General features: G+C 34.7%; 2 protein-coding genes across 3 annotated transcripts in view; one reads left to right on the top strand and one right to left on the bottom strand.

Moving 5' to 3' along the window:
* Nucleotides 1–4,195: 4,195 nt before the first annotated feature.
* On the top strand, nucleotides 4,196–9,732 carry LOC132299957 (uncharacterized). 2 transcript variants are annotated; one of them, XR_009480245.1, is made up of 3 exons: nucleotides 4,196–5,243; nucleotides 9,196–9,584; nucleotides 9,618–9,732. XR_009480245.1 is itself a non-coding variant. In XM_059796859.1 (2 exons), exon 1 carries the CDS (start codon nucleotides 4,409–4,411, stop codon nucleotides 5,237–5,239), a length of 831 nt encoding a protein of 276 aa, XP_059652842.1. In that variant the 5' UTR covers nucleotides 4,196–4,408; the 3' UTR covers nucleotides 5,240–5,243; nucleotides 9,196–9,732. The 2 variants fall into 2 exon arrangements, 1 of the variants encoding a protein (XP_059652842.1); XM_059796859.1 differs by having other exon boundaries at nucleotides 9,196–9,732.
* Nucleotides 9,733–10,611: 879 nt separating this feature from the next.
* Nucleotides 10,612–13,677, bottom strand: part of LOC132299956 (DExH-box ATP-dependent RNA helicase DExH3) — a 48,292-nt gene continuing 45,226 nt past the window's right edge. The window contains exon 19 of the mRNA XM_059796857.1: nucleotides 10,612–11,822. Within this exon, the coding sequence (XP_059652840.1) occupies nucleotides 11,358–11,822 (465 nt within the window). The 3' untranslated portion in view covers nucleotides 10,612–11,357. The remainder of the gene's footprint in view (nucleotides 11,823–13,677) is intronic.

Below are 13,677 nucleotides of genomic sequence, written 5' to 3'. Positions count from 1 at the left end.
ATTTCGGAACACGGGTTGATCAAGTTCACGCAGAAAATTAGAAGATATCAAAACAATTAAAATATTTCAAATAAGCACAAATTACCAAAAAAAAATAAAAAGAATAAATAACTTGCTGAAGGAAAATCTAATAAATAATAATTCCATTTAACACTAATTAAAAGTAAATAACAATAAATAACAATAATACTTAAAAGTAATGAGTAGATGAATGACAGTCTCCAAGCTGTGGATCCTCAACTTCGGGATTGAAATTTCTAATAATCTGAAAAATAAATCGTGAGTTAAATCCACGAACAAGTTCTCTCTATTAGGCCTCACGCAATACCCTCCAACTCTAGGGACCCAAAGCTATGGGCCTTTGCCTATAACTCATAGCTCATCTCCTTGCTTTGACAGGACAAGTGTGCCGTGGACAGGTGTGAGATACTGACAGGCTACCACACTGGCGAGTTACGGGTGCACAATCCACATCGCCTGAGAAAGGGAAAGGTGAAGTGCTTGTATGTAGGTGTGTCACTCCAATTGGTATGAGACCTTTTGGGGTAAAACCTAATAGCAAAATCGTGCGGGCTCAGGCCTAAAGTGAACAATATCATACCATGTGGTGGAGTGGGTCGTTACAAATGGTATCAGAACTTGACCCAGCCGGAATTGTGCCGACCGGGACGTCAGGTCTCCAAGGGGGGTGGATTGTGATGACCTTGTGGGGGGGTGCGAGACACTGACAGGCTATCACACTGGCGAGTTACGGGTGCACAATTCCACATCGCCTAGAAAAAAGAAATGTGAAGTGCTTATATGTAGGTGTGTCACTCTAATTGATATGAGGTCTTTTGGAGTAAAGTTCAAGAGCAAAATCGTACGGGTTCAGGCCAAAAGCAGATAATATTATATCATGTGGTGGAGTGAGTCATTACATATGATTAAGATGCAGTGTTATTTGTATAATTATATAGATATAAAGGTAATGAAAAAGTCTAAAATGTCACAAAACTAAATGAAATGAAAAAGTCTAAAATGTCCCAAAACTTATTTTGTAACAACTTGTGATAAGCTATTATATCTATAATAGACATAAATGTACTTAAAAATGAACAAATGTGGGCTCACAAATGGGTGATATAAACATATAATTACTCTAAAAGAAATATGCACAATACATAGTTAGAAGGATAAAATAAAAAATAAAAAATAAAAAATTGGATTTTTATTTTGAACATATGTAAGGTCACAAATAGGTGATATATATATATATATATATATATATATATATATATATATATATATATATACATATATATATTTTATTGGGAAGAAACTCCCACACTAAATTTAGTGAAAAAATAAAAGTGCATTAGTCTATTTAAAAAAGTGTCAAAAAGTTAAATTAAAAATAAAATACTCTGTCTATTTCCTTTAAAATGTAATTGAAATTACAAATGTTAGATAAATAACAAAAAAAAATTATGTCGTGCACATATATTTTTGTATTACATCTACCGCTTTAAAAAAAAAAAATTTGAGTTTTACAAATTTTTTGAACAGAGGAAGTATAATTTGTACAATATTACTCCACCACCAAACACGCTAAATTCACTATTCAATCAACTAAACCTATAAACTCTTGAAATTTGTTTGATGGGTATCAAAAAATAATTAAGAAAGAAGTCAACTGTGAAATGAAAAACATAACGAGTGGATTTCATCTTGTTTGTTTTTCAATTATGTTTAATTTGGTTGCGAGAAGACATAACTTGCCGGTTTATTTCACAATTTAGTAGAGTATTTATAGCCCATTTTCACAACTTTAGTTTCCTCTAAAATGTTCTACTCTTTTGTACAATTTCTTAATACTTCTCATATTTATTTGCAAACATATTTTCATATGCCAATTCGAAAAATATATATTCTTGATTTTAACGAGACTTGAATATTTTATGGAATTCTTTAGAGTTTTCCGGCAATAAGTACAACTAATAGTTGTGTGTTGTTCGGGTACATTAAAATCGATGGCATAAAAAGAGTATGTGGATAATTGTCAATACATATCAAAAATGTAAAATTTTTGGTTTAGATTAACGTAAGTAACTTAAAAGATCTCCTCCTCTTATCAAAAAAAAAAAAAAAAAAAATTTTATGTTATTATTATTATTTTTTTAGCCCTCTCTAGTCCAAATCCATAGTTCCCCAATTCCATATCCCATGGTAGTTATAATCTAGTTGCACCTATGATAACTTTTAAAAAAAATTATGTGAGAGAGGGCAATAAATTGTGTGAAAATGATGTGAAAGAGGGCAATAAATTTTTTTAAATTTTTTTTAAGAAAGACAATAGTAACATTTTATTAGTATATAATTAAAAAAACTTAAATTAATTAATATACGTTACTAAAAAGAAAATTTAGGAACAATTGCTCCCTGATATATATGTAGGTCCGTGCTGGCCACAAGCGAATAAACCAATGTCAAAAAGCACAAGAACACTTGGAACAAAATCTTAATACAAGAACCTAGTGGAGGCATACCTTAAGAATAAATTAGAAGAAATTTTTTTACAAGAAATGCAAAGTTTTAAGAGATATATCCACAATAAGAAAAGTGGATAGTGTTTCAAATATTGTGAATATTTGTAGTCTTGACAAAAGTAAAACAAATAAATAAATGAAAATGAAGAAATAAATAACATTTACAATTATTATCATTTTTTGTTTTTATCTCATATGAATAGAATCAGCTGTGCGGCTCAAGGACGGAGCCAGCTTGGGCCCACTCCCCCCGCGCTGGCCCCAAGCTAGCCTATTGAAATTATTATATATATGGGTATAATATTTACAAAATATTACTTTGTGCCCCTCTTGGAATATAATTTTTTGCAAAAATACCCTTGGAAATGAAATTTTTTCACACATATAGATATATAATTTGTAAATTACTTCGTTTTACCCCCCTAAAACTAAATCCTGTCTCTGTCTGGTGCGGGTTGTCATATGTGGGTGTGGATTTTAAATAACAAGATACAAAAAGAACTATTTGATATTTATGATAAGAATAATTTCATAAAAAATTAAATAAGACTTCTCACACACCTCATTTATCTTTTGAGGAGGGGTGGAGAATTGAACCTAGACCAAAGACTCCAAACACCACATGCCTTACCAGCGACTATCACGTTATACCCGCAGTAAATTCCATGACAAAATATAACAATATATGAATATTTATTATTCTTAATATATATATATATATATATATATACATAAATACATATATTTATTACTCCATATCTTAAAAAGTGTATAAAAGTATCTTAAAAAGTATATAATAATGTATAAAAGTTCTAGATATTAAAAAGTATATAATAATGTATAAAAGTTCTAGATATTATGAAGTATTTATACTTATATTTCAGAAGTTATTCTGAAATTAAGAATGTAAGTATGTAAACATTATTGAGTAGTTATGGAATGACAAAAGTGTAGACTTAGAAAGCACAGAGAAATCTCTTATATTGGTGGTATCAAATATTGGAAAAGTTAAGGACACATTGCACACGAGTAGAAGAAGTATTTTGAAATTTAAATATTTTATGTTTTAATTAGAGATGGTTAAGTCACCATTGAAACTCATTCAAGACATGACATGATGATTTTGTAATTATTATTTTTTAAAATAATGGAATTCAATGCAATTTAAAGTATATTATAGGTTAGTAAAAAATATAATATAAAATTTTAGAAAACAAAAACATATTACAGTATATACAACAACAAATTAATGATTTCATTCATAATTATAAATAATTGAACAAGATTATATATATATATATATAACATATTTTATTATTTTTGACATATTCCAGCCATATTCGTCGTTTTTTTTTTGCGACTTATATATATATATATAATCTAATAGCATATTTTATTATTTTTGACATATTCCAGCCATATTCGTCCTTTTTTTTTTTGCGAGTTATTGTTCCGTATTTCTAATATGACCCAGACCAATCTGAAAATGAGTTGGGCTTTAAGATTTTAACCCAAACTGATTTAGAGATAATAAAAGGCCAACCATACCTAAGCATATCAAGCTCAACCATACCTAAGCGTATCAAGTAGTGAGGATTTCCGGGTTTGGGCCTAAGAATGCCCACCCGCACCCACTTCTAAAAACCCTAGTTAAAATCCTGAAGTCCTGGTCTTCAAGGCTTCACAGTTCACACGGTCACACCACGCCCATTCCTCCCTGAGGTGGAATTGGCATAGAACAGTCTACACCAAAACCCTAGTTTTTCTCTCTCTCCTCCGCATTTTATCTCTCTAAAAACCCCACATATCACCGTCTTCTTTCTCTCTCTCTCCAATAAAAACCCTGATTCAAACCGCAAGCAACTCATTGATCCGTCACAATGTCGATGTCGAAGAGTTCGAAGATGCTTCAGTACATCAACTACCGGATGAGAGTCACGATCCAAGACGGTCGTCAACTCGTCGGAAAATTCATGGCCTTCGACCGCCACATGAACCTCGTCCTCGGCGACTGCGAGGAGTTCCGGAAACTACCGCCTGCCAAGGGCAAGAACAACCAGGAGAGAGAAGATCGCCGAACCCTAGGCCTTGTGCTACTCAGGGGTGAAGAGGTGATTTCCATGACCGTCGAGGGCCCTCCCCCTCCCGACGAGTCCCGAGCCAAGTCCGCCGCTTCAGCCGCCACCGGACCTGGCATCGGCCGCGGCGCCGGCCGTGGAATTACCACTGCTCCGCTGGTTCATGCTATTGCTCAGCCTGGCCTCGCCGGGCCGGTTCGCGGTGTCGGAGGACCGGCGCCGGGCATGATGCAGCCTCAGATCTCTCGTCCGCCAATGCCGCAGCTGTCGGCTCCGCCGATGACCTACCCCACACCTCCGGTGATTCGGCCGCCGGGACAGATGCCGGGGTATCCTGGCCAGCCTATGGCTCGGGGCCCACCTCCGCCTGGCCCGCCTCAGTTTGCTCCTAGACCGGCGGGGCCTCCCGGACCGTATCCTGGTCCACCGCCGCAGTTTGGACAGCGACCCATGGTACCGCCTCCGCAGATGATGAGGGGACCTCCACCTCCACAACGCCCTGGGATGCCCGGTCCACCTCGTCCCGGGATGCCGCCTCCACCTGGTGGTGCTATTCCGGTTTATGGTCCGCCCCGTCCGGGCATGCCTCCTCCACCAAACTCTCAGCAACAGCAGCAGAATCAGCAGCAGTAATTTGGTTAGTGGGTTCCAAGTTTTGTTTGCACTCAATATATGTCTCTATCTCAATTACTTGATATTAATTCATGCTAGTAAAGTATTAGAGATAATAGAATAATTCTTATATCCCATTGTGTAATTCAGTTTTTAGTACTTCATTTATTCAATATATATCCTAACATTAGACGTGTGTATTACAAATTGTGCTATTAGGTGCGTTCTTGATGTATTTTTATGTTAATCTTGAATTTTGTTAATGTTTATTTGATTTTGCTACTGTTATTGACTTCCCCAACTTGACTTTCCTTAAGAGTTAAAATCAACCTATTCCTATTAATAAATATTTTATGACATGTTTTATATTCATGCTTAGGGGATACTTCATTACTCTTGTAGAGCATTTAGCTGGAATTGACCCATTTATAAACTATCAATTCAGTGACTAATGAATTTTATGCTGATAGTCTTACCCAGTCCAGTGCTAATTCTTTGGCATCTTTCGTCATTAGTTTATTGTTTTCATGATTGATTACACTACTTTTTGTAAAATATTGCCTTTTGATGCTCTTTGAAAAGTTTTTGAAAGAGTTTTGAGAATAGTTGGTCGTGTCCGTGTTGTGTCGTTTTGATACATAATGTTCGTGTCCATCCTTCACAGAGCTTCTCTAAAATTGGAGTAGACATTCTCATTGAGAAGGATTTGGAGTTTGGAAGTTGGAAGTAATTAGGATGCACAAGGACATGAATTTAAAAGAATTCCATTAGAAATGCTCCAAAAATCATATGTAAATGTTGGGAACTAGAACGGTAGAAGAAGTTGGCATTTTAAGGTAACTAAGACCATCTCCAATGCAAAATGCTATTTTTGCATGCCAAAGCTATATTTGAGAGGTGTTACAGTCAGAATGTTATATTTTAGTAATTATGCTCCAATGGTGCATTTTATCCAAAATGCTATTTTTTTGACACAACTACCATTCCTACCATTTTTTTTTTTTTCATATTTAATTTTTTGCATTTTATCCAAAATACTATTTTTTTTTTCCCTCAACAACCAAACAGATCATTTTTTATTATGAATCCTACAATATGGCTGAAATGCGTAATTGTTTTCTCTTTGAATTGAAAATTCATCTGGAATAAACAATTTCTTATCAAATCAGTTACCTGCCCGTTTCCTACTATCGCGAATCGAATTGAATCCAAGGAAGTGCCTGTTATGATATTGACCTCTGAGAAAAGGGTTACGTTTTGCTGAAAAAGTAGTGAATCTGAAATGGGATTCTAGAGAAAGAAATATCATAATTCTGAATCAGAAAATATCATTAATTATTAATCATTATCAATCAAGAAAGAGGGAAACCAACAACACAACCAATCACTTTCACTGCAAACAAAAACACAATCCCTAATTTGAATGAACACAATCCCCCTCTTGCTTGTGTCCACAACTCTATAAACAAGTAATGACACATCACTCAAAAATAATAAATCAACTAATTTATTACAAATCTATAATAAATCAATCATCCTCATGCAACCAGCAAAAGTATGTTGATCCAATTAGATTATGCCATCGAAATTTGGGAATTTTGTATCTTAATTGTGGATACAGAGTAAAAGAGATGAACAACTATATATATATATATATATATATATATATGCGTGTGTATATATAGAATTTTAAGGTTATATATAGAGAGAGATGACAATAGAAATTGGAAAGTAAATGGGGAAGTGGGTTTTGCACAAATTAAGATAAACATACCAAGGATCAGATTCTAAGGCGACGTGAAGCGCTTGATTGATAAACATACCGAGGATCAAATTCCAAGTTTCTGCCGCACATTAGGCGTCTTGGCGGTGAGAGGTGGTGCACCAGAGCCGGAATCACAGCTGTGTGTACTTTCTGTCTCTAGATGATGAGGGGGAGAAGAGAGAGGCGGGGGAGAGAATGAAACCCTACAACAATAGTCGATTTGGCAGCTACTATAGTTTGTGTTATATTTGGCACAAGATTTGATAAAGCTATATTTTGATAGGCCATTTGACATGCCATTGGAGAGCCTATGTTAAACCCACCTGTTATATTTTGAAATTGGTAGCCCATTTGGCAGCCCATTGGAGTTGCTCTAAGAGCATCTCCAATGGCCTCTCGAATGGGCTATCAAACTCAAAATATAGCAGGTGGATGAAAATAAGGCACTCGAATGAGCTCTCAAAGTACTTCTCATATTTTGAGATTGTCAAAAGTATTGTCAAATAAAACAGCTCCCAAATGGCCTATCAAACTATAGCAAGTGGGTGAAAATAAGGCACTCGCTCTTTCAAAAGACCTCTCATATTTTGAAATTGTTAAAAGTTGGTAAAATGAAAATAAGGCACTCCAATGGGCTCTCAAAATATGGAATGGTTGTTGTGTCAAAAAATAGCATTTCGGATGAAATGCACCATTGGAGCATAATTGCAAAAATATAGCATTTTGACACTGTAGTTACTTTCAAAATATAGATTTGGCATGGAAATATAGCATTTTGCATTGTACTTATAAAATATATATATATAGCATTTTGCATTGGAGATGCTCTAAGAACTTGGGTTTTGGCTAATTGAAAATAGAAATTTGGATTTTTGCAGCAAGGATCCTTTTTTGGTGTTCCCTATAATGAGGTGTGGTTGATAATTTAATATTTTCTTCCTCTTTTTGGGGCTGGGACTGACAAAGTAATTGATCACTGATAAGACGTTACATAGACTCCCTTTACGTGCCAGTTTTGATACGACATGACATGCATATGTGTTTAATTTGTGTCCCACAACGCAACTCAAATTGAACACTTCAATCATTAATGATATTTTTTGTACTACTTTTTTCCTGTAAAGCATTTACATGCAATGATTGAAAAAATGTATAAACTCAAGTTTGATAGAAGAGAAGATTTTCCTACTATGTGATAGATAGGAACCACTTTTTCCAGCGCATGCCATTTGATTAAATTCTTGAAGAATGACAACATTGGATAATAAAATGCATATATAGCACATTATATAAAATTTTACTTTTTGATAAGTAAAATTGTATAAAAGCACTCAAAAATGGAGTGCATCCCAAGAGAAATACAAAAGGCCAAATAGTATATATTGTATATATAACATGTCTAGTCTAACTTTTGGTCCTAAGATGGATTAGGGGAGGTCCAACACTTGCACACACTTTCACCCAATAGTACTTGCTCTATGTATATGTTACATGAACTTTGTATGTGTGTTGTGTACCGGTATGTCGTATCCATCTGTCGGACGTGCCAAATATCTAAATAGAAGGACACATGGACACTATATAATATTAATTTTATTTATTTATTTTATTTTCTAGAATAAAGTAATGTTTTTATATAGTATAGTATTCAATATCGGCATTTAACTCACTTTAAAGTAATAATATAATATACTTGATTGATTGGATATATTTTTTGAGTACATGTCGAACCAAAAGTGTCGGACACATATTCATACCCATATCTCAACAATATGTGTCTGACAAGGGTACTTCACTACTTTTGGAGAGTCCATCTAAACATAGAGTATATAAGTATGTAACTACTATTTAGCTAGTCGGAGTATTTTATTTCATTACTTTTAACAGTGTTCATCAATCCTGATAAAAAGTAGAAAAGCTTTATCATATCCCCCTATTTCTGATCTAGAATATGATTTTTAATGTTTTTGTAATGTATTGCCTCTATATTACTTTGTAAATCATTATTTGTGGAAATTCTTCTGTGCATCTAATGCTTTCCGTTGTCCCACACCCCATTTTTTTTCCGCCCCCCTCAAGAAATGTATTAGATATATATCAGAGGGTACTTATACGGTTGACCATTGCTTGTAGTTCAGTAATCATGGAAGGCAGTTCGTTTGTTGAAAATTCCACTCCATATGAGCTATAACACAATCTCGTTTTGTGGCAGGGCTATTTTTCAGTTTGGTGGTACTGTGAAGATAATCAACCGAACCCGAAATCCTGTTTTGTTAGGCTGCTTCTACATCTAAGTCTGATTTGTTAATGGTTTGTATCATGGGAAGTTTTCTCCTTCATTGGGCTACTTTTTTTTTTTTTTTTTTTTTTTTTTTTTTTTTTTTTTTCTGATATCTATTTTAGTGTAGTATAACCGTTAGTGTGTATCTTGGCAGAGCAAATTATCCTCAATTGATTTTAAATGCAACATACTTTTCTCGAGTATATATGTGGGTCTCTGTCTCTCTACGTGCGCGCGCACACTGATACATGAATGGTTTGACTGGTTGTGCTGTAGTAATTGCTCAAAATCCTTCTCTAGAAAGTTCTGAGATGATTTATGTTTCTTACCTTGAAGCCAGAGTTGGTATGTAGGGATGAGTTATTTATTTTTTCGAAAGTTAAAACAAACACACTCATTATATATATTATGCCTTCATTGAGGCTTGAACACTCACCTCCCCATTCAGGGAGGAGAGCTTATGAGCTAGTGCCCATTGGTAATGATTTATTATTATCTCATTGAAATGACGACAGTTCATAAAGCTTGCAGATCTTCAGAAATTTTCATTTGAACATCTGGAAATCAGCCAATTGTGTGTGTGTGTGTGGGGTTTTACAGGAATAGCTGTCGTGAGTACAGTGTTTCTTCGTGTTTGTTTTCACATCCATCAGTTATTTATGTCCGCTTCGGACTTGCACGGGCAGCGCCACTCTTAAATATTTGGAACTTAGTTTCTGAACATGAATGAATGTAGGCTATCAATTTGACAATCTAAAAACGTATGGGATGGTAACCAAGCCAACTTGCTCACAAATGATACGTAGACATGAAGGACCTTGAATTGCAGTTTATTGAAAATCAACAAATCCAAAATTCACAGTTTTTTCTTTGGTTAGGATTACATAATTTTAATCTTCAAAACTAAAACTTTTTGCCAGAAAATTAGTCGGGTAAAAGATTCAAATCCAAAAAATTTGGGTTTTAAATTCAAAATTGCAATCAATTATTTTTCTTAAAGTTTTTTATCTCAATGATTTGGTAATAAAATTTCATCGTCATCGTCAATGTAATCAAATTTACTTTAGAAAAAAAAGAAAAAAGAAAGAGATGCTTGGAATGTATATAATAAATAGGATATCATTTTATATAGAAAAAAAACTAAAACTTTTTGCCAGAAAATTAGTCCAGTCAAAGATTCAAATCCAAAAAATTTGGGTTTTAAATTCAAAATTGCAATCAATTGTTTTTGTTAAATTTTTTTATCTCAATGATTTGGTAATAAAATTTCATCATCATCGTCATCATCAATGTAATCAAATTTACGTTAGAAAAAAAAGAAAAAAGAAGAGATGCTTGGAATGCATATAATAAATAGGATATCATTTTATATAGAAAAATTGCCTGAAAAAACCAATCTCACTATTTACATGTACAAATAATCAAACTTTAGGAACATTAAATACTAGTAGTTTTTAAGAAACTAAAACAATATAATAAAGTTACAATAACTACAATGCCAGCTAAGTAATGTTAGTGCACTCAAAGAGCTTGCTACTCTCCTCCCGCATTCTGCAAAAATAAACACCTAACAAAGATGCCATTTTGTTATCTGTAAAGTCAAGTTTCTAATTCTGGAACTATGTATAATTTACAAAACTTGTATACATCTCCCATTATAATGCATAATGACCATACACCAGCTGAGGACAAGTAATGTCTTTCAATGTTCTTGATTTTCCCTTCGCCCAAAAATTAGGAGAAAATCGAATTGATAAAGAATCACAATCATCCGAGCTCCGTCAACACTCATAGAATTCAATATCAACGGCCAAAAGCAGTGAATGCTGCAAGTTACCTGAATGGGCCAAAAGAAAAAGATATCCATGGATAACAGCAGTCAGTCCATTCTTTGGCTAAAAGAAAAAGACATCCATGGATAACATCAGTGACCATAGTGATCTACTATCTTCCATGCTTCCCTGCAATTTTTGGCATGTCATCAGCGATGTCAGGTGTGTAACTATATCCAAGAATTATCAGCTTTTGCTCATTCTAACTTCAATAATGCATTGGCATTGCTTCTGTTCAAAGAGCTTTGGAACCATGAGTCATCAGCGGCGCTTTGATCTTCTGCGTTTACCAAGAAGTTTTAGCATGTTGTCAGTGACATCAGGTGTGGAATTATCATCTTCATCCCGGCTGTTGTCAGAAGTGTGGGTCAGCCAGGCCAGTGCCTCTATAGCAGCATCCCTCTCTGCAAGCTGTTTATTTTTCTTGGGCTTCCCCACAAATTGCATTCCCTTGAACTCTGCCAGTGCTCTGAATTCGTTTGTCTTGAGATGCTTTGTTTTGTATTTCGGAGGGGAATGTCCTGCCCTCATCAACAGAGTTTGCAGCAAGCTCTTAGGGTTTGTTCCATCTTTTGTAAATCTATCATTGTTGCTAGACTCTTTAGGTTTTTTACTTTCACGACCAAATACAAATCTCCCTTCACATTGATCTCCAGATACAAGCTCCTGAACGGCAAGCATGAGGTACTTACCTTCCTTGTGGATATCGATACTAGGATCCTGAAGCTGCATCATCACAAGGCCATAATCAGTTGATTGTTATCCTTGAACTGGGAAGAACTTAATTTTTAAGTGTATTAGCACAAAAAGCCATATCTTTCCACTAAATGGGACAGTAATGGCAATGACCAAACTCCCCAGGTAATCAACGAATCTAGGCGAAATAGATCTACTTGACCAAAATTTCCTCTTTAAAAATAGATTTCTAATTCACTAGTTTTAAAAGCCATCCAAACCCAGCCAGCATGTCAACTGCCAAAATCAACGCAAGTAAGATGATAAAGGATTTTGTGTTCCTAGGTGCAGAGTACGTTGGGTGGCAATACTCCACATGGCACGCTAAAATAACTCAAACATGACACGGGATAAATGAGTTTGTGTTTGGCTTAATCGTGTTCGGGTCGTAATCATGTCGACCAGAATTAACATGCTAATTACACATGTCGCATTCGTGTTTGACCTACTAACCCATTTATAACCCGATTAGACCCCTTTAACTAAAATGTTGTGTTTGTGTTTGACCCGTCAACCAGTTCACAACACGATTAAACCCGTTTAACTGAACGTGTTGGGTAAACGTGTCATGTACGTGTTTGAAATGAGCCTAATTGTATGAAATTTTAATTAAATATGTCTTGCCATGCCGTGTCAGGTCTTGATCCATATATTAAACAGGTTATGTGCCCATATAGCAAGATACCGATGTTATGAAACGACACAAATATGACACGGAAACACGAATTGCCACTCCCTACCTTTAAAGAAAAAACTGCATCATCTCATAGAGAAGCCATAAAAATACTAGATTGCTGGAATTGTTTCCCAAGTTCCTTCCCCACTGCCTAGCACATATATAATTATATATAACTCAAGAGTATCAATTGTCATGCTTCAATATAGTTCTCACTTGTCCATTAATAAAACCAGGCATGTCTTGGATTGTTTGTGTAGAATATGAACCGAAGGATAGCTGAAGTAGATACCTACATTAAGTACTCGTGATGTTCTAAAATGTCAATTAATGGATCTTTTCTTTTAAGCTGCTAAGCATACTAATAGGATAATTTATCTGTGAATTTTACCCTGCTAAGCATATAAAATTTAAACCAAACAAAACACTACATTAAATGTGTACGGTGTGAACACTATACAAATAAAATAATATATATCCAGCTACTCTTAATTATGGAATCACTCTAGAGAACACATTAGTATAAAATGGAAATCCTGGATAACTTTAAAGAAGTTTCCTACAAAATCATATATTCGAAGAACTTTCTTTTATTAAAGTTTTATGAATGTGTTCATTGTTTAAAATAAATTGTGGCGTATATGCAAACATATACTTAGGAAGCTCCAATTTGCATCCTAAATTTGTGTTCCTTTGATCAGAACAAATTCCACCACAATGACAAAAATTTTGAAGCATTTTTAGATGGGGTAAACAAGTAGATGTTAGATGTTGTGACAATTGGGAGCCTTCTAGTTCAATCCTTATTAGAAAGTTTCTAACTAACATGTTGCATGTTTGTAAACATATAGGATAGTGTTATGACAAACGCAACGAACCCAAGACAAAATAAAGAATCATGACAGAAAAGTAAACACACCACACAAAGAACACAAAAATTTATACGTTATTCGGCAACAACCGACGTCTACGGTTGAGATCCTGCGAAAGTCTTCACTGTGTGTAAAATCGGAGATTACAAGTTTTCAGCTCCACTCTGTTTCTGTACGAATTTCAGTTCTCTCTCTTATACCACTCCAAACCCTAAGCGCCCTTATATATCGGGCTACAAGAGACTAATTAGGGTCCACAACCCATGAGCAAAAAACGGGTCAAAAAATTCACAAAGCT

Source organism: Cornus florida, unplaced genomic scaffold (genome assembly GCF_030987335.1).
Source record: "Cornus florida cultivar Cherokee Brave unplaced genomic scaffold, ASM3098733v1 CherokeeBrave_3.0.0_Hap2_Chr03, whole genome shotgun sequence".
NCBI lineage: Eukaryota > Viridiplantae > Streptophyta > Magnoliopsida > Cornales > Cornaceae > Cornus > Cornus florida.
Note: the sequence above shows the minus strand (reverse complement) of the source record. Positions and strands in the feature narration are given on the sequence as shown.

Bases quoted from the DNA above. Each gene is read 5' to 3' on its own strand.
- LOC132299957 (XM_059796859.1), top strand. From the start codon at position 4,409: ATGTCGATGTCGAAGAGTTCGAAGATGCTTCAGTACATCAACTACCGG.